At 43.0% G+C, this 20,032-nt stretch overlaps 1 protein-coding gene across 2 annotated transcripts in view; it reads right to left on the bottom strand.

Moving 5' to 3' along the window:
- Positions 1–2,374: 2,374 nt before the first annotated feature.
- The window catches only part of STK25 (serine/threonine kinase 25), a 26,267-nt gene continuing 8,609 nt past the window's right edge, over positions 2,375–20,032 (bottom strand). For both annotated transcript variants that reach the window (XM_015416061.1, XM_015416060.1), the window contains 10 exons: positions 18,988–19,218; positions 17,421–17,477; positions 16,866–16,974; positions 15,726–15,883; positions 13,252–13,437; positions 11,473–11,618; positions 9,491–9,605; positions 8,924–8,995; positions 4,092–4,228; positions 2,375–3,982 (listed from right to left, as the gene is read on the bottom strand). In XM_015416061.1, coding sequence (XP_015271547.1) covers positions 3,943–3,982; positions 4,092–4,228; positions 8,924–8,995; positions 9,491–9,605; positions 11,473–11,618; positions 13,252–13,437; positions 15,726–15,883; positions 16,866–16,974; positions 17,421–17,477; positions 18,988–19,218 — 1,251 coding nt within the window. In that variant the 3' untranslated portion in view covers positions 2,375–3,942. The remainder of the gene's footprint in view (positions 3,983–4,091; positions 4,229–8,923; positions 8,996–9,490; positions 9,606–11,472; positions 11,619–13,251; positions 13,438–15,725; positions 15,884–16,865; positions 16,975–17,420; positions 17,478–18,987; positions 19,219–20,032) is intronic.

Raw genomic sequence — 20,032 nt, 5'->3', positions numbered from 1 at the left:
CATCCTAGATTTAATTGATCTTCTCTGAAAATGGTATGGTCATTAATTAAAATAAGCATCATTCTCTTCAGTGTGATAATTTCTGAACGGATTCTTCAGAACTCTGTCTCAAGCTTCTGGATAGTCCATGCCAGCTCACGAATGAAATTAGCATCAGCCGTGTTACTTGAGCTCATGTTCGCTTCCATCTTGGTAAGATTTTAAAATGCCAAAAATCCCCTCTTGGAGACCATGTGTCATTCTTCAGGCTCTAATGGTTCTCCATTTGAGCCTCTGAGGGTGGTTTCCCTGAAGTTCCTTACCCTGAAGATACTTTTCCTGGTAGCTGTTAGATCAGCATGATGGGTCTCAGAGATAGGTGCTCTTTCTATCAGAAAGGGCTTATGCATCTTCCATACGGACATGCTGGTTCTGTGCACAGATCCCACCTTCATTCCCTAGGTCCACACACCTTTTCACAGGAGCTATATTTGCATTCCTTCAGCCCAAAGCTGTCTCTCACTTGACCTTCGCACTTTAAATTTTGGAAGTCAGATTCCCTTTTCGTGGCTTTTCATTCAGCAGTGAAGGGGGAAAGGGTTTCTAAGGCTACACTAAGCAGGTGGCTAAAGGATTGCATCTCTTTGGCATATGAATCTTATGGCTTTCAAGTCCCAGATGGGATCACAGCTCATTCAACAGGAAGTGCTTCTACGTCAGCAGTGTTTGACACAAATGCATCTGTTGCAGATATCTGCAAGGCTGCTACCTGGGCCTCAGTGTCAACGTTTATCAGGCACTACAAGATGGACTCTATCGCTGCAGCTGATGTAGCATTTGGGCAGAGATTCCTACAGCAAGTGGTCTAGTCTTACTGTTATCTCCATGCTTGGCAGTGACTTTTCCCTCCCGTGATCAGATGAGCTTCGTAATATCCCAAGTGTATCAGAGTGTCCTTCTCTCCTCAAGAAAGAACAGAACATTGGACTTACTGTGAGAAGGTTCCTTCTTTTCGAGGGCGACACTCTGGGCCCACCCTAGTTCAAGGGTCTCTGTTCAGCCTGTTACACTTCCTAAAGGGTGACTGACTGGCAATCTCAATGTTCGTTGCTCTTTCACTGTTCTAACATTGTCTGTTTATTTTGTTTGGCACACATTGTGGACTGTTATTAGCTGCAGACGTCTCCAGACTGAGGGGGGGCTCCTCCTCCCCCTGGAGATGGAAAGTGCAATCAATTTCCTGCCTCCAGGGATTGTGGGAAGAGGAACCCAACCATATCAGAGTCTCCTCCTTGCCCTTGAGAAGAAGGAACCTTTATGATAAGTCCAATCTTCCGTTCTCTGGCTTTCTGGTGGTTTTCAAATACTCTTCTTAATGCTCAGCAGTAATTGTGTGATTTGCTAGTCCAGCCTACCAGTCACACATGCCATCTATGTTCACACTAATTTGGGAGTTCAGCACACTGTAGAAAACTTGGAGCCATTCAAGAGAGTGTCAGTTTATCAACTTGATCCTTATTTTCCCAAAGCAAGACAATACTTTCGTCTGAATAGGGGAGTGGGGAGAAAGAGGGTTTTAGTGTGAAGAAGTAGACATTTTTGCTGAGTCCATGAATCATTCATAAGTTATATTCACAGCATTGCCACTGTTGCAGCTTGGGTTTTGCAAAGTGCAGCTTTAAAGGAAGACAGTGTAAGGTGAGAAATAATAAATTATATTTTGGAGTTTGAGATAAAATGATGCAAAATGTGAGAAAACTTCAGGTGCTAGGTGTGAAACTTAACTAAAAGTCAGTTACAGATAAGTGAAGCTTAGGTAGGTGGAGGGGAGAGGAGTTAGTAGATAGGGGCAAAGGGAAGATTTCATACTGTTTTGATATTTTTACTGAAATTTGCAATGCGCTAAATACTTGTTCATTACTATAATGGCCATTACTTTATGTAAGTTATGTATTTTTATTTATTATTAGCTCTTTTTGAAAATAAACTATTGTAGATTTAATTGTGTCATCACCTAGCCAAATCTGTCTGGTTGAGAGTACAAAAAGTGTCATAGATACCTACTAATTCAGAAGGACCTTATTGTTGCTGATTTACATGTGTAGCTTACCTAAGTCCCAAAATTCTGGTGAATAAGAAAAGTATTCATGGTATTGTTCAATTTCCACTGACTGACCTCTCTCTTAATAGAGATGATCACTTTTTTGAAAGATGAACATGTAAAAAACCCCAGCACATAACACTGGTGAAAAGACCAGTGCAAGTAGTCTTACTACCAAGAGTTATCCAAAACTCGTCACTTCTTCCCCTCCTGCAGAAACTTTAACCTTGGTCCAGTCCTTCCAGCACAAGAAGTGGACAGCTAACTTTTACTTGACAATTTATTGGAAGTGGCAGATCCCTGTCTCACTGCTCGTGTGAAAAACTTAAGACACTGACCACTGGAGACAGTGAGAGTTTAACCAGTGACACGTGTGAGCTAATGCAAGGTACCATTTATGAACAGCACAAAGTAGCAGCTGCACAGGCAAATGCCTGTGTATCTACAGCAGTCCTTCTGCTTTGCAATACTCCTGGACAATAATGGTCAACAAAAATGAATGGGTGTGCTTATGTACAAATTCCATCTTCATGTTCATTCCCATGTTCTCTGCCATATGCAAGACAAAGCTCTGATGCTTCAGATTCTTGTATGATGTACAAGTACCAAGAATAGAGCACTTTCATTCACTTTTCTTCAACAGTACGTGGAAGGGCATACAGAATGTGCAGCCCTACATCCAGTCACAGCTATCAGATGAAAAAAGCCAATACCTTTCTCAGCAGAAGAAATCCATAGCAGTCCATGACTCAACAGACGTACAGATAGGAAGCTACACTGCAAAATAACCACCTCCAACCTGTGCTGCTGCTCTTAAACTGCTACCTTAATACTAAAGAGGAAGAACTATTTTGAATCTGTTCAAATACATAAGGCAGAGCAGACGGTGCCTAAGCCAGAACAAGAGATAATGCCCATTAACAGCTTGGGCACCTTATGTTGTGGACAACCCAAGAGGAGTGAACACTTGAGGAAAGAAGTAAAGGAGATATTCAGGAAATATCAGCTAGGACATTTCCCATGTGTTGGCACCAAATACTTTAGTTTAACTGAAACACTTGTCTGGTTTCACAGAATAACATCTAGAAGAATTTGAGTAGACCTCCATCCTTCTTCTAAGCCCTAGGAGTAGTTAAGTGTTGAGCTTCACTCCTCCTTTAGCAAGTGCATAATGCCTACTCTGCCAGAGAGAGAGTGAAGCCAAGATACCTAGTTTTCACACTCAAGTGCCAGCAAGAGGCTTTGCTACAACAGGAATACATTTCCCCCAAGCTGTAGACACAGAAATAAGGGCTAGTGTAAAGTACAGTAGCAGTCAGGGTGACCTACCTCACAAAGGGGCAAGCAGACAGGAGGGGGCAGCAGCCTTCACCCAACTCAGGAACTGCTAGGCAGAGGTCTTCTTGTTCTGTTAGCTGAAGAGGAAATTTGAGCAAACTTCTCTTGAGCAGCACCAACATGAATGCCAATAAATGCGCCCATGAACTTTGCCTCTGGCCAGCACCACAAGCTGCCGTAGACCTCCCTTTTGGAATGCCTTATGTCTAAGAATTTCCATTTTTCCAGCAGTCAGGATTTTTCTTTTAAACAAGGTCTGACCTGAGAGAAATTGGATATAATTAACCTTCATAAAGTACTCTGTAGAAACTACCCCTCTAGGGCTCTGCAAGGAAGTCATGTGATACATGGTTTGTGTTGCAAAATCCCATTCTGGATGGCCATGAAATACACAGATGAAGGCTCTGAAATGTCTGAGAATCCATAGCACAATGTTAACATCCAACAGCAGATGGTGGTGTAGTCAAGATGTAGTTCTTACAAAGTGGGGGACATCACCCCCCCTTCGGGGAATCACAGGCTCATCAACGTGCAGACGTCAGGTGGTTCCTGCTGTGTGAGAACCTGGCAGGAGGGAGAACAAAGGAGACTCAGCAGCAGCAATGCAGATCTGATTTCTAATGCACCACCAAACTACATCTGTGGCCAAGCTAACAGCCCTCAGCACTTTTACCTTTGTACACGGTCCACCATTTGTGCAATTAGTTTGTCAGAGATCCCTGGACAAGACTCCTCAGCTAAGCTAAAGGCATTTTCCAGTTCTTCCATGGCTCCTACATTGCCTCCAGTCTGCTTGTGCTTGTCTTTGAGCTGCAAAGAAGTTACAGTTAGTATATTTGAAAGAGCAGAAGGTCTGGAAAAGGAATAATTAAGCAGCAGAACCACACAATTCCTACCAGCCTCCTTTTCACAAGCAGTGGTAGCAGAGCTATAAAAAAAGTTAAACTTCAACCTACAACATGCACCTGAATATGAGCAAGTCAAACAGAGCCCAAGGCTACAATCCTAAACATAGTTACTCTGAATCAAGACCCACTGAAATAAATGGGACTTGATTCCATCGAAGTGGGTCTCTTGAGTAGCCTTGACTGTTGACTGTGCCTGCAGTGACTGTTTCTATCTATCCTGTTTCTAACCTACTTGTTTGCTTCAGTTGAAAACCTTCCCAGTGCCAAATGTCCCTGGGAAGTCTGCACCCACAATCAAGCAACATGGGGTTTTATCGATATTTCATGATGTCAGATTAGCAAATACAAAACAGCAGATGGTGTGAGGAAAGAAGGATGGTCGCCATTATGTAGCTGAAGTACATAGGCACTAAGTGCAGAATTATTCCTGCCTGACTCCTCTCTCTGGTATGCCATATTTTCTTCTTCATAGACTGAAAAAAATTGCTAAATATGTTTTGTGAGAGGTAACTTTAAAAAGTTTAGAAAATGTTTTGATTGCAGAGTTTGTAGTTGTAGTAAGACCACCCCATGTGCAACATGAATAATAGAGTGTAGGGATGTAGACTAGGGATGTAGACTAGGGATACCTAAGCATCCTTGTTCTTTCTAAATATACTTCTCAGCCACCTGATAGAAGTTTGACAGTGAGATTTCCCAAGCTAAAAATGACAGTTCTGGGAATTTCCTACTTCCTCCCTGCCTCCCTTCCCACAAAGCTGAAAGTGGAAACTTTTATGGCTAAAAGCAGCAGCTTTACCACCTAGAACATGTCTGGTTCAGTAGACTCTCCCCTTCATCTCTATGGGCAGTGCTAATTAAGTGGCTTTGACCTGCCCTTACAAATCGTTGTTCATAATCCAGGGATCAATCTAGCTGCCCTTCTCTAGGTTCAGGCCGCCTTTCACCTTACCAAGACGCAGGACAGGACAAAGCTCAATGCTAATCTGGAAAAAGAATAGAAATTTGAATCTGGAGTCCCCCTACTGGAAAGAAAGAATTTTTGCAAGAGTAAACAGAACTGCATCTGGCGTGATGCCACATAAGCCAGTAGAGCCACCTACAGGTTTAATATATTTGTATTTTTGTGTATTGTTTGATACCAAATGCTTAATTTCCTCAAGTGTTTCTTCCTTAGAAGACAATTATTTTGTATTAGACCAAGCTCATGCCAAGTGACCTGGGATTTCCACTTCTGGCTATGGGAAAGCAAATCCCTGTGAGCACAAGATTTCATTTTTCATGTAGAAAAGCAAAGATTCTGTGCTCTGCAATACTGTATTCATGTGAAGATGGATCTTGCATATAAAAGCACCGTGAGTCATATTAAGTCTGTATATTGAAGGAGAAAGTAATCTCTTATTTCATACTATTAAACAGTTGTTACCAGGTAGCAGAGGCACATTAAAAGTACTGTGGCTACATAGGCACCGAAGCTATGAAACATCAACGAACTTTGATGATTGTAAGATGGGCAAATGAGTTTTCACTTGAGAAGTGGACATTCTGAAATATTTGTGTACTTTCCTACCCATACTCTTTGGAGGCAGAAAGTAGGCTGATCTTTCACCCACCTTGAGTTTGTCTTCCTACCTCCTCTATGAGCACCTGCTAGGAAGAAAGCTCAGAGTTATCTTCTCTCCAGGGCTCATAGGCTGCTTTCCTTCTTCATATACCTCTCCCCCTTTGCTGTCCTTAACCTTGTTCCTTCATGTGTCTTTAAGAAAAAATGCCCTCCCTGCTCATCCTACACGGTGGCCCTGTCCTCTAGAGAGGTGGAAAGCACCTTGCCCAGGCAGTGCAGCAAGGCAGCCAGGCATGCTATCACAGCCACTCCCCCACAGCAGTGCTAAGTGAAAAAGCCATGAATTGCATCAACGGAATCAGTGAGGTGAGGAAGCTGGCTAGACCCATTGTGCTACCAAAACAGACATGAGCAGCAGTGGCCTCAATAGGCAAACGGTGTCTGCCTGGGCCAGTGCAGCACAGTCAGGAATGACTGCTACACTGATGAGTAGGAAAGAGGTCTCCAAGATGGGGAGGGAGAGACTTCTGCCTGAACTATAGGCTTGAAGGAAAACTGTCTGTGGTCAAAGAAACTGACAGAGAGGAAAAACTAGTCCTGAAGCAATAGTGGCAATCTCCCCCCCCCCCACTGCACCCTTTTTTTCTTCACCTATTTTATATGACCAGGCATGTTTAACTTCACTCAGCTACATACACCAGTAAGTCAGATCCAGAAACAGACAAGTAGGAAGGTGAGATGTCGATAACAATCTCACCCCCCACACAAGTCTTATCTCAAGATAAATCTCCTCTGCTTTGATACAGGGTACCATGGATTCTTATGGCCCCCTTCAAGGCACCACGGACCCCTGTCAGGAGGATGAGGGGGACCCCAAGATTCTCTCAGCCCCATATGCATTTCTAGACCTAAAGAGCTGGGGTACACAGATCCTTTCCCTGATTTTTCATGATGGAAATCGAGGAAGAATGGGTCAACTTGACCAAACAGCAGCTTCATGTGAACCACACAAATGGCTGTATCCCTTTCCTCCCAAAGTCTCCTCCAACTCCCAGCAGTTGATGCTCTAATAGGAAGCATTCTAGACTGGTTCCTCCAATGGAAGGTGAGGACTCTCCATCTAGAAATGCCACTGGAACAGGGCCGAAGGTAGCTGCTATTGGTACCATTCCTAGGACAAGGACTCACTCTCACAAACTCCAAGGGACTGGGCTCCATTTCAGAAAGCTATCACTCTTAGACATCATCTTAAGAGTGTCTGTGTACCATCAACTTGAAGTGGCAGATGTTGAAGGGCCTTCTCTTCAGGGGGTCCAGGTACAGACTACCTACAGATCACCTGTTCAGGGCTCTTATGCAGCCCGTAAGCAACCAGTGCAAGGGCGGGAAAGGAGACTGCTTGAGGGGAGCAGGCAGAACCCCTCCAATTGTGGCTTCAGCATGGCAGAACAATCTCATCTGCAGCAGTCATGTAGCGTGGGATTGTCTTCCCAGTGCTGCATCGCTGGCTCTCCAGTCCGCCCGTATGGGTTTCCTTTCCACACACACACCAGCCCATGGGGCCTTGCAATGAGGATACTACAACTTAGCGCTTACCAGCTGCTGTCCTTTATACAGCTTATATTTCTGGTACCTGGCATTACATTTTATGACACATAATGGCCCGGCCCAACAAAGTGACATTTATGTCAGATCTGGCCCTCATAACAAATGAGTTCGACACCTCTGTGCTAGACTTTAGAAGGGCATCTTCCTGAAGCATCTTTTGCTGTGGAAGTAATGGCAATGGGATCCTTCTTCAGGGCCTTCCATCCAGTTAGTAAGAGAAAGGTGGCCTCAAAGGTGAAAATCAGTAAATGGATTGAGATGACACAATCTTGTCATGCTCTTCACAAGAGTTAAGAGCAACTAAAGGCAGTACAGTGTTCTCAGTTTAGAGCACTTTGGTAGCACTTGGCACTAATGGTCCCATTGCAAACAGTTTTAAGGCCACTACATGGGTGTTCCTCTCAAGTGGGTGATACTCCCTCCCTGGATGGTTGCACTACTTGGTAGCATCCCAGAATGTCGTCTACTTCCCAAGTGGTAATGGAACATTAGACCAATGAAAAAACTGTATAGGGACAAGGAACCAGCTATAAAGATCATCGGATAACCTTAGGCCCATTGCTTACTGTCCACTACTTCACAGGATTGTTGTGGAGGGAAGAATCAAGTATGCCACTTTAAACTCCTTGGAAGAAGGGCAGGAAAAAAGTGAGATAATGCCATAAGCTAATAGCATTCTTTCCCAAGGCAGACCCCTCCCTCAGGCGTCAGTGAAAGTTCCTTTTACTTGAGATAAAGGACATCGTTATTTGTGGAAAGGTCATTCCAGGCATCTTGTTGGATACTGCAGTCACTTCCTAAGGGCTTGCCTGCCTACGGTCTTATGTTCTTAGGGTTTTTCTCCTCAAATATTGTATTTTCCTGTGTTGACCAATGTTATTTCTTTGCCCCTCCTATATTGCAACAGTTTCTTCTTCAACCTGTTAATTCACCGGTTTTTCTGTTAAGTCAGAGATATGCCATCTCTAAGTAATCTTAGTAGCTCAGGAATCATGGCCTGAAGAGGCACACAATATGGTTGATGTGATTTGCTACAGAAATCTCCACAGTGAAGATGGGTAGGTACTCCCTCCCAAACTGGAGATTGAGAGATCAGCCTACTTCCTGTCTCCAGGGACTGTGGGTAGGGGACTATTAAAAAATTCCAGAACATCCTCCTGTATCTAAATCCAATGTTCCACTCTATACTATTTATCCATATAATGAATAATTTGCATGGTTTTCAGCTTTGTTAGAATTTGCATAGTTCTTTTTAATTTGTAGTTCTTCCATGGCTAAGACTATTACTTATTATGGTGTCACCCCACTTACTTTTTGACTCCTTCCACTGATCCTTCCTAACATATCCCAACATTCTCAGTTACTCAGCTAAACCTTTCATCTGTTACAGGTATATTAAAGACAATAAATCCTTTCCCTTCTCACCTCCCCAAAGACAGGGCGAACGAGAGTAGAGAGGCACTGAGACCTTGGCTGCCGCTTGATGGGCTCAGGAGGCTACAAGGGAGGAAAAAAGAGGGTTACCAATAACCTGTTATTTTCATGAAAATATGTTGATTTGGAAAGCAACATTTGGCCACATTCTCAATGCAAAAAGAGGGGAACTTAAGAAAGTAGGGAAACAGCCATTCAGAAATGTCCTATTTCTGCTACAAACTTAATAGCTACCCTTTCAGTTCAGGAAAGAGACTAAAGCAGATGCACAATAGTGGCAGGAATAGCAACCTATGTGCCAGGAGCATAACACTATGCTAGTTTTTGATAGCAGTTACAACACCATATCCAGAACTTTGGCTAAGATACTATTTAACAATGGAAGTCCTCTAAGATAACAGAAGACCCAAGTACTCTGGGTCCATACATCTGCCAAAGCAAGCCATGCTCTGCTGCAGTAACATCAGGGTACTCTGAAGAATGGCATCATTTCAGTATACATCCTCCCACCTTTGCCTTGGTCCCTTGCTCCTCAGATGCAGTGAACACCAAGCTTACCTTCTGGGATCCATGATGTGGCATCCCTTTGTGCAGCTTGTTCAAGGAACTGGGGCGAATCGTTGGTGGGAAAGTCCATATGGGTCCTTGATCTCTCTCATCTGCATCTCCGTCACTAAAAATAATTAAAATATAGCGAGTATGTTCACATCCACAACAGCCTTAGATAAAGAAAGCTGCATGCAGAACTGAGAGTTTGGGAGCAAACAACCTTGGACTCTTACGCCCATCTCTGCTTCTCAATGAGCCAGATAATCAGATCTATCTCAAAATATCTTCCAGAGATTTATGTTTTTCTCATAAATCTAGCTTAATTTTTGCAGCTTGTGATATTTGGTTATTTTGTTACTCCCAGATTTATTTTTGCCTCTAGTGTTTTAATTTTTCTGAAAATGAGGTTCCTTCCTCCCCCCGTTTGCTTTTCAACATGTGCTGCTATGCTTATTCACTTACTTCTGATGACCGCTTTAAAGGCATCCCACACTATTAGCAAGGCCACAGTATTGTTAAAATTTTCTTTAAAGTATTGCTGTATGGCAGTTGCAAAAGTCTTAGAACACTCTAATATCTACCAAACATGAAATTAGTGCACAATTTGTCCATAGTTTAAGTCCAGTTACAGCTTGTGAACTATTAGGTAGCAGAGAAGCTGAAGCAAAGAAAAAAACTGAGAAAAACTGTTATGAATGTGGGAATTATAAGTGTAATCCTTTTCTTGTGGGTGTCAGTTTCTCCATATATCAAACAGATCATATTGCTTCACAAATTTCTGCAAATGGGAGATTTTAAAGATTTTCCTGTTTTTAAAGGAGGTGGAAGATCTATCATATTTAGGGTTTCCAGCTAAATTAAAATCCCCTAGGAGAATTAATCTTTAAAGTCCTCAAATATTTTAGAGCATCAGCTAAGAATTCCAACAACCCCAAATTAGTATATAATGTCCCCACGATTGTCTAAGTATTTTTTCAGTTACCTTTCATAAATAGATATTTGTTCCTCATGTCTGCCAAATGGTCTTGTATTTCTAAGGGATACCCTCTAGTTAGGAGAACAGCCACCCCTCTTGCCTTTGATGAACCTGCTGCAGCAAGCTATCAAATCTGGGTGATTTCAAAATAAAAAGATTATTATGCTTCTGGTGTGTTTCTTCCAGTAGAGTACATCTGGATATTCTGTGAATTCTGTGCTAATAGACTGAATACTGACTTGAACCAATGAACAAAGATCCTGCAGACACTAATAATGGGAAAAGGGCAAAGAATTTTGGTGGGCTCTGAACCTACCATTTAACTATTTAATCTTGCTTTCCTGGACCTTGTACCTAAAATTTTCTATGCCTTGTGAGTTGTGAAAAAAGACAGCAGATGTACTGTTCTCCATTTTGGTTTCAGTGTTTACACAGGGCCATTATAAATTAATGTATTTAAAAGATTTGCAGCAAAAGTGCAGTATCCTACAAGGAAAGTCAATTAACGAGCTCCTGAACTAACACAAATATATATCAAGGATTATAAAAGTTTCGTAACCCAAGACTCAGGTGCCCCTCTGCCATACAGATGGTATTTTCCACTGTCACAGAAAGGCTGTTTTATATTTTGCTAGGACACAAGAAAAGCTGTGTTGGTCTGAAGCAACAGAACAAAGTTTGTGTCCAGACCAACAAAGTTCAATTCTGGGTATAAGCTTTCACGTGCGTGCACCCTTCATCAGTGCATGCACACGAAAGCTTATACCCTTTATTGGTCTTAAAGGTGCCCCTGGACTCAGACTTTGTTCTATTGATAGCGGCTGCTTGCCTTTCACTCATAGTGCTTTGGCTCTAACTCAATGCCACTAAAATACGAATTTAAGCATTTGAATGACCCCTTAATCAGGATGCAACTTTCATCCTAAGGGAGAAACTGTCCTCTCAGTTACTGGTAAGCTGTTGGACAGAAGAGGAAGGGCAGCAGCAGCATTTCCAAAGCAACAGAACTACATACATGTCAGAGTCATCAGAACTGGAGTCCTCGCCATGCCCTTCAGACTTCCAGCGTTTGTACCGGTCGATGAGTTCCATGAGAAATGATGTTTTCTTGGTATAACGTGTGATGAATTTGTGCTTTAATAATTCTTTTGCAGTGGGCCTCTGTGCAATGACAAGGGAGAGCGCTGTTATTAACAAAATTTATACTCCACCTTTCTGCCCTCATAAGGGCCACCAAAGCAGCTAACAAATTAAAACGTACGTAATAAAATCACATCTTAAAAAACATTAAAACCAGAGATAAACTATACATAAACAACTTAACAACAACAATTAAAACACAGAGCAGGAAGGAGGGATCACTGAAAGAAACACCAAGAGGAACAAAAAAGTCTTCACCTGTTGGCACAAAAAGACAACAAAATGGGACAGATAATCTCCCTGTGGAGAGAGTCATGACTAAGAAGGCCCTCTCTCAGGTTGCTATCCACCTAATCTCAGAAGGTAGAGGCACCTGAAGTGGGCCCTGGGAGATGACCACAGTGGTTGGGGAAGTTCATAAAGGATTAGGGAGCGGTGGCGCAGGGGATTTTTCCCTGCTTAACAATAACATCTGAACTGCCATGCTTTGGCAGTTCTAGCCCCGTGCTGGTGTGAGCAACCAAGCCTTGTCCTAGCTCATCGTCTACCCAGCGATTCAAAAGCTTCGGCGAGTAGATAAATTGGGGACCACCCGTAAGGGGGTGGGCACACCCCTCCCTTCGGGAAGGTGTTAGCTGCCGAGGCGACTTCTGAGGCGCGGCGACCAGAAAGACGAAAGAGCTGTGTCGGCTTCCCTGCAGTGGAGCGAGTTGGCCAGGCAGTGGCAGTGTGTGGCTGCACAACATCAAGAAGCCAGACGTCATCAGCCAGCCGACAAGATACCGTAGGAACACGACTGACCCAGCCCACAGATGAAGCCCGGCTAGCTGCAATGTGTGTGTAATTAATGCTGCATGTTTGTCTTCCCTATCCCCACAAATATTGTTAGTCCAACTGTCTCAAGAGTAACTGTAAATCACCCTGAGCCCACAGGTATGTGGGAAAGAGCGATGAATAAATCGAAAGCATTATTATTAGGGGGTCCTTCAGGTATGCTGTCCAGAACCATGCCAGGCTTTTAAATACTTTGAATTGTGCCCAGAAACAGACTGGGAGCAAGTGCAGATAGGTCAAGACGGGAGTGATATGATTTCTACATTCCACTGCAGTCAACATCCTTCCTGGCTTTAGCATTCTACACGAACGGAAGTTTCCAAACACTTTTCAAGGGGCCAGCCCCACATAAGGCTTACACTACAGTGGCAAGATTTTTTCTGCTCAGGAGAGGCTGCAGCTGGCTAACCTGTCAAAACTGGTAAAAGGGACTCTTGGCCACAGATACCATCTGCTTATCCAGCAGTAGGCCTCGTCCAAGGGAACTCCCAGACTATGGAGCTGTTTCCTCAAGGGGAGTGCAACTCCATCCATAATGGGTGGCACCTTAAATCCTGGGTCAGGCCTTCCATTCATCAGGAGCTCTCCCGTCTTGTCAAGTTTAAGTTAGCAGAAGCCAAACAAACAAACAAAAAAAGCAAAACAGCCACCATAGTGGCTTTCCAAAGCAACATCATTATCTCCTCTTTTGAATAATGTTTGGCAATGCCTCACCCTTTCCTGCTGGCTCATCTCCTCAAGAAAATCACCATGGTTTCCTGGCAGTCATGAGACCAATACTTAGGCTGTACTTACAAGGAAAAGTAGGAACAGTACTTACAAACCGAGGGTCTTTATTAAGGCAGGCTTCCACAAATTCCTTAAAGGGCTTACTATGGTGACCCTCCAACGTTGGAGGGTTGTTTTTGGGGATCAGGAAAAGAACTCGCATAGGATGCAGTTCAGAATTTGGAGGCTCTCCCTTTGCCAGTTCAATAGCAGTAATTCCAAGGGACCAAATGTCTGCCTGGAAGAAAAGTGGGGTGGGAGGAGAAGAGGACTCAGAATGCTCCACTTTAAACTGGCATATCAAGATCAACTCTAGATTTTTAAATGACATTTGGGGGACCCTATTTGGGTGGAAAGGCAGCATATAGAAATATTTTAAATATAATTAATAAATTCTACACACATGAGCCTTGATCCAAACTTGAAAGAAAAGGAGAATTTATGTAGAAACATATTCACTGCTCTGTCTGAAATCCCACTTCTGTGCATGTGAGAAAAACACGATTATGATACAACTGAAATAACATGCTGTATCAGAATTGATACTTGGTTCCTGTATTCCTATTAGGAAGCAAGGCAATCAGAACTGTCTCTACTTGCTTCCTTTTTATAATTCTCTATCCTGCTACATCTCAGCCACAGGTTCCTGCCAGTGGTCTCTGCCTTTCCATCTAGAATGCCATTTACTTGGAACAGTTTACTTGGAACAGTTATCCAGAAACTGTTTGGAAGGAGCTTCAAAGTTAGCTTTTTCAATTCCCATCTGCTTCTGCGTTATAGAGGCCAGCCTCACAAGAATCCCTGGTGCTGCCTCCTGACACTGAAATGGCTTACTGCCCAATGAGGCTCTCCATAAAGGCAGAACAGAATCAGTTTAATGGGGCAATTGTTTTTAGTCCTCTATCATAAGTCAGCAAGAGCCATTCATTACACAGGCAAAATGACGCAGCAAATCAATGATCTAACACTGTCAGCTGTTCAGGACTTATGTACCCTATAGTTTTAAATTCTGCCATGTGGTGCAAATCGGCATAGCAGAGACTTCCCCTGCTCAGAGTCACAGCTCTGGTCAGGGAAACACATTCAAGCTCAATGGAACCTTATTTGCACTTGCCATCTGTGGAGGAGGTGGCATATCTAGAGATGTAAAATGTCTGGAAATTTTGAAGCTCGGAAAAAAACCCGTTTTTTTTCGGGGGGAAACGGAAATTTTCAGAAAAATTGAAAAAAATGCTACATTAGCATTTCTTTTGTCTTTTCTAGATTGAAAGTCATTCTGTTACTTTAGGAACATAAAATATGACTATGGACATTTTTACTTGGCATGAAATTATCACAACTAGCATATTAAAAATATAGTGTATCCAAACAATTATTACAAACAGAATACCCACCCACATGCAAAAACAAAACTGAAACTTTTTTATTTTCTTCTGACAATCGCACCTCCTAAAGAAAGAAATGCATCTTGTTCTTGCATTGGAGAGTTCAGTTTGTAACCTAGGACTAGCTTGTCCTCAGTGCACAGAAATTAGATCAATCTGATACCATATATATATATTTTAGAAATGATTTGGAAAATATTTGAACACCTTGTCTTAAAATATTTTATTCATCATATTAAAATAAAACGTTCCATAATCAATTTTTTTCTTTTCATTTCTTTTTTCAATTTTTCCAATTTTTCAGAAAAAAACAAAAAAGGCTTAAGGAAAAAAAAACGTTTTTCCCCCCGATTTTTTCTGGGTTTTTTCCGGGCCTTCACATCTCTAGGCATATCTTCCTGTGGGGACTACCAGCAAGTAAAATGGCAATGCATGCTCATAAACAGATGAAAAGCATTGTCAGATAAGCAGGTGAGCATGGCTGGTTCAAGCTATTTTTGTCACGCTGAGCACGATACGGCTGTCACCTCCTCCCACATCACATCCGGTAGAAGCAGAGTCCTAGCAATGCACTGATGCCTTCCCTGTTTTGCCACTCAGGTAGCAAACAAGTCTTGACATGCAAGTCATAGCAAAGCAGACTACTGTGCTTTCACAATGCACAAGCAAATCATAGGTATGAATCACAAGGAACAACGGAGGATTAGGAAAGTCAATGTAGAAGTTATGGGCAAACACATCCTGTATGAATTCAGAAGAATTAACTATCTAAAAACTGAAAGGTCTATCCAGAACAGCTAAGCTTGCCTCAGAGATTTCATTATTAATCAGTTCGTTATTAAAATGCCCATGTTTTGATGTAAAATACGACTGTCATGGGAAAAGGATGCTCTCCAACCTCTGACCTGCTGGCGTGGGCAGAAGAAAGTAGCTGGAGAATAAATTCTCATGCTCTAAGTAATTTTGTGTAGTGCACGATCTATAAAGTTGGGTGTTAAGCCTGGGTGGGAAAAAATCACACTGACAAAAAACAACAACTGTTCATTCATTCATTCGTTGGCAGTCTCTTATGTGATATAACATGATGCACATCCTGACTGATGAACTGGCAGGTGAGTCAGCTTCCTTCTGCCCCACTCACCTTGAAGTCATAGGCCGACTGCTTGATGACTTCAGGTGCCATCCAAAACGGGGTCCCGACAAAGGTGTTTCTCTTGATCTGAGTGTCTGTCAGTTGGCCAGCAACACCAAAATCAGCTAGTTTCACATCCCCCTGCTCCGAAAGCAGCACATTGGCAGCTGTTCATACAAAAAAGGGCACCTGAATCAGAAGGGAAGACACAATGCGCTCGCCCAAAATAAAAAAGTGACACTTTTCAGAAGCCCTGGTAAACAGTGCTGTTTTAATCCCAGTCTTGGCAGAGGGGAAGCCAAGAATAGTGCTTTAAGTAATTACACAAACGAAGGCAGAATGTAGTCTCAAAGCTGGCTCAAACTTCTATTCTGCTTCCCATTCCAATCCCCTATGACCCCACAAGTAGGGCAACAGGGTTATGTTCTTGCCCTGCCTGAACTACTAAGCCTTCCTTAACCTCACCTTATAGCTCCACTTTCAATCTGCCCTCTGGCTTTACTGCTTTTTTTTTTTTTTACCGCAACTTTGCAATCAGATCTCTCACCGGAAGAACTATATTGAATGCAGAGTACAAAATCTTGTACATAAACATTCTGCGTTAATTGCAGTTAAAATGGTAGTATTTCTCTGCCAAGAACAGTCTCTTGTGATGATTAAATGACTAGCTTCAGCAGAACTACACTAGCATAAGAGGATCAAGAACTGTGAAGAGTACTTTTGTGGATATTCAACAGCTGTGAGCTGTCAGAAAAAGCTCCAACACCCTACAATTTCACAATGGAATCAGACAGAGTAATAGGCCAGCAGAGTCTGGAATTCCTGCAAAACGATAAAAATCTTAAGATCTGACAAGTGGAAGCCAAACATCCTCGGGACTCCACCCACGTAGCAGACACTGCTCTTTTTAAAGCTTCTCTTCAAAACTATGAAGCTTGGGGGTTTTTTTTAAAAAAGAGAAGCGCTAACAGTCTTCAAAGTACTTTGTTAGATGCAAAGATCTGTGCCAGAATCTCACTCTTTTCGTTAATGCATAATTGCAGAATGGAGATTGATGGGCTAGATTTCTTTTCTATAATCAAATGGCAATCACGGTTTCATTGGTCTCAAAAAAGAACTCCCATAAAGGTTGTACTTTGCAAGCCTGACCTTTGATGTCTCGGTGGATCTTCCTCTCAGAGTGAAGGTAGTCTAAACCCTTTAGAATCTCTCGTAGGATAGTGGCAATGTAGGTCTCCTCCAAGGGGCCAGGCTTAAGCTGCAGAGAGGAAAAAAATTGGGGGAGTAGGCAAGTAAAGATGTCTAGGAGGTATTGGCAGAGATTCCGTCAGTTTGTGGGCAGCAGAGTCAATAGGCATAGACTGGAGTAACTGCATAGGGTTGCACAACTAGGTTTTTAAGTTTTAACATGGCATCTGGATCAATCAATAACTGGGAGGCTGGAAGAATGCAACAGGAACCAGGCACGAAGGTAATGCATACACACAAAAACTGGAGTATCAGAGCTCCCCCTCCCAGCTCCAGTTACTGATTATACTTAGAGATATTCATTCTCACAAGCCACTTGCTTACATGAATTGTTGAAAGATATGGGAAGTCAAGAGGACAAGGTAATTCTGTATGAGGACTTGAGATTGTCACTGGGAACCGACACTGAATTCATGCAAACTGAAGGTTCTGTGGCAGAATAATAAAGGTACTTACAAGATCCAGTGCTGAGCCACCCCCCAAGTACTCCATGATTATCCACAGCTTGGTGCCCTACAAATTAGACAGAGAGATGTCTGAGTGCAATGAGAGTCATTTCAAGATTAAACTGACTCCAAGTACAACTGGGCCACATTTCCTGAACAGGTGAATGAAACCAGATGGGAGAAGAGGGACAGAAGCAGCATGGGTCAAATTTTTGATGATGCTCTGTATTGCTTCTTAGAGCTGGGCTACATGAACAGAACAACATGGTGCAGTTCTCTCAGACTGCCAGTGGAGAAAATGTGTTTGGATGCTCTTCCATTTCAAGATAGTTTCAGAGGGTTAGCCATGTTGGTCTGAAGTAGTTCGATTCGACTCCAGTAACACCTCAGAGGCCCACAAGATGTCTGATGAAGGGAGCTTTGACTCTCAACCCCTCACACTCTGAAGATTTTGCTGGTCTCTACTGGACTTGAATCGAGCTGTCCTCCATTTAAAACTCCCTACCTACAGAGCACTGACATTTCATGGATAAAGGTTCTAACTTTCTCCGTTGCACTGCTATTATCTTCCCCATGTGGAAGACAATTCAAATGCAATTCACAATTTACATTCTGAAGTAACCCAGCAAGAGCTGCACCACATCATTCTGCTGACCATGTAGCCTGGATTCTTTGTCATGCAGTAGTAGATGACATGGATAATTTGGCCCTTGCAAACACTCTCTGAAGACTCTGTAGTCAAGAGCCAGCCACCTCAAAGTGACTTAACATGGGCAGCAAGAAGCAAAAAAGCGGGCATGAGGATAACCTTAGAGATACAGAATGTTTAATACTGTAGCAGAACTAGGTTTTATGCGTGACACCATCACTGGCCTTTTCTGGGGAGCTCTGTGATAGTTAGCCAGACTCAGGCACGTGAGACATGACTTACAATGCACTGCTTTAAAAGTGTATGCTGAGACCACACAAGAGGTTCAAATGACCCACAATCACAACATTCTCATAACAACCCCGTTTTTAGGAAATGAAGGGGAAACACACACATGTGCCATGAGAACAAAGCAGCTCCTGCACTCATCCTCCACAGTCAGGGGCACCTTCAGACGGGACTGATGCTTGAGTGGCTCTGAAATACGCAAGTCTCAGAAGGAAGGGACTCTACAGTTTGACATGCATGGGAGATCAAAATCTTGAGAAAACTAGGCCTGTAATTAGTAAGTGGGAGAACTGTGTCCTCATATGCATTCATATGATCCCCCCCCCCCTTTGGTCCGATTAGTCTCTCAGATTAGAACTTCTGCATTCCTGACAGGTTAAACCTTTTCTACACAGATCAAAAACATTTTAATTTAGCAATTCTAAAACCACAAAGACTTCTGAGGGCATATAACACACCCTCTTGCCTTGCATATGTCCTTTTTTCTTCACCACTCCAATGTCCTAGCACTTTTTGAGAACCACTGAAGAAGATCCACCAGGACTTTTTGTTTCAGTGCATAAATTGCAACACCACTTATTCATTAATAACTTGCATCACAAGCATTGCAGTCCAGGCTGCCTACGGTAGCTTCAGTTACCTTCAGGTAGGAACCATAGTAACGGGTAATGTAGGGGCTGTCACACTGGCTGAGCACAGTTATCTCCTGCTGGATGTCTTCAATCTCATCCTCTGCTTCCTCCAGGTCAATTATCTTGATAGCTACCACCTCCTTAGTACGGTTATCAATTCCTTTGTACACCTCGCCAAAGGAGCCTTTGCCGATTCTCTCCAGCTTGGTGAATAGTTCCTCTGGATCAACCCGAGAGTGCTGGGACATAAAGAAATTGGGAAGGGGGGGACACCAAACACACACACAAAAATGAACAGTAAATAGCTGAATAGCACTTTCCCCATTGTGGGCTTACTTACTATTAAATCCTTGTAAAAGGTAAAGGTAAAAGTAATTTTTTTATTTATTTTTTTAAATTTATTTTATTATTAAATTTATATCCCGCCCTCCCCCATAGGGCTCAGGGCGGCTCACATGGCAAGAAATCTTGCTGATAAAAACATCAAATAATTTAGTACAATTAAAACATAATATACAATTTAAAACCCTCTCCAACATTAAAATACTCAAACAACAATTCATCCATTCATCCATTCCGGAATCTCAGAGAGGACAACCACAACCACAAACCAGACATCCCCGGTAGGCATTTCATAATAGGTGTTAAAACAGATGTTTCTCCTGCCCTCCTAGGGCCCTTCCCCCCCCCAATGATGGTATGTAGCCGGGGGGGGCGGCGGCGGCCCCTAATCGAAGGCCTGGTGGAAGAGCTCCGTCTTACAGGCCCTGCGCAACTGCATCAGGGCCCGCAGGGCCCGGATCTCCTCCGGGAGCTCATTCCACCAGGTGGGGGCCGCCACCGAAAAAGCCCTAGCCCTCGTGACGGCCAATTTAGCATCTTTGGGGCCCGGCATAGTTAGAAGATTTTGGGCCCCAGACCATAGTGCTCTTGGGGGAACATACGGGGAAAGGCGGTCCCTCAGGTAGGCTGGACCCAGAAAAGGCTGGAGTCAGAAAAGGTGCCAGCAGACATCTTATTACTGCCACAGATGGTGTGCAGGTCCCAGGTTCA

The sequence above is a fragment of the Gekko japonicus genome, unplaced genomic scaffold, assembly GCF_001447785.1.
Source record: "Gekko japonicus isolate JY-2015 unplaced genomic scaffold, Gekko_japonicus_V1.1 scaffold300, whole genome shotgun sequence".
Lineage (NCBI taxonomy): Eukaryota > Metazoa > Chordata > Lepidosauria > Squamata > Gekkonidae > Gekko > Gekko japonicus.
The sequence above is the reverse complement of the archived record's forward strand: the minus strand, read 5'-3'. Positions and strand labels throughout refer to the sequence as shown.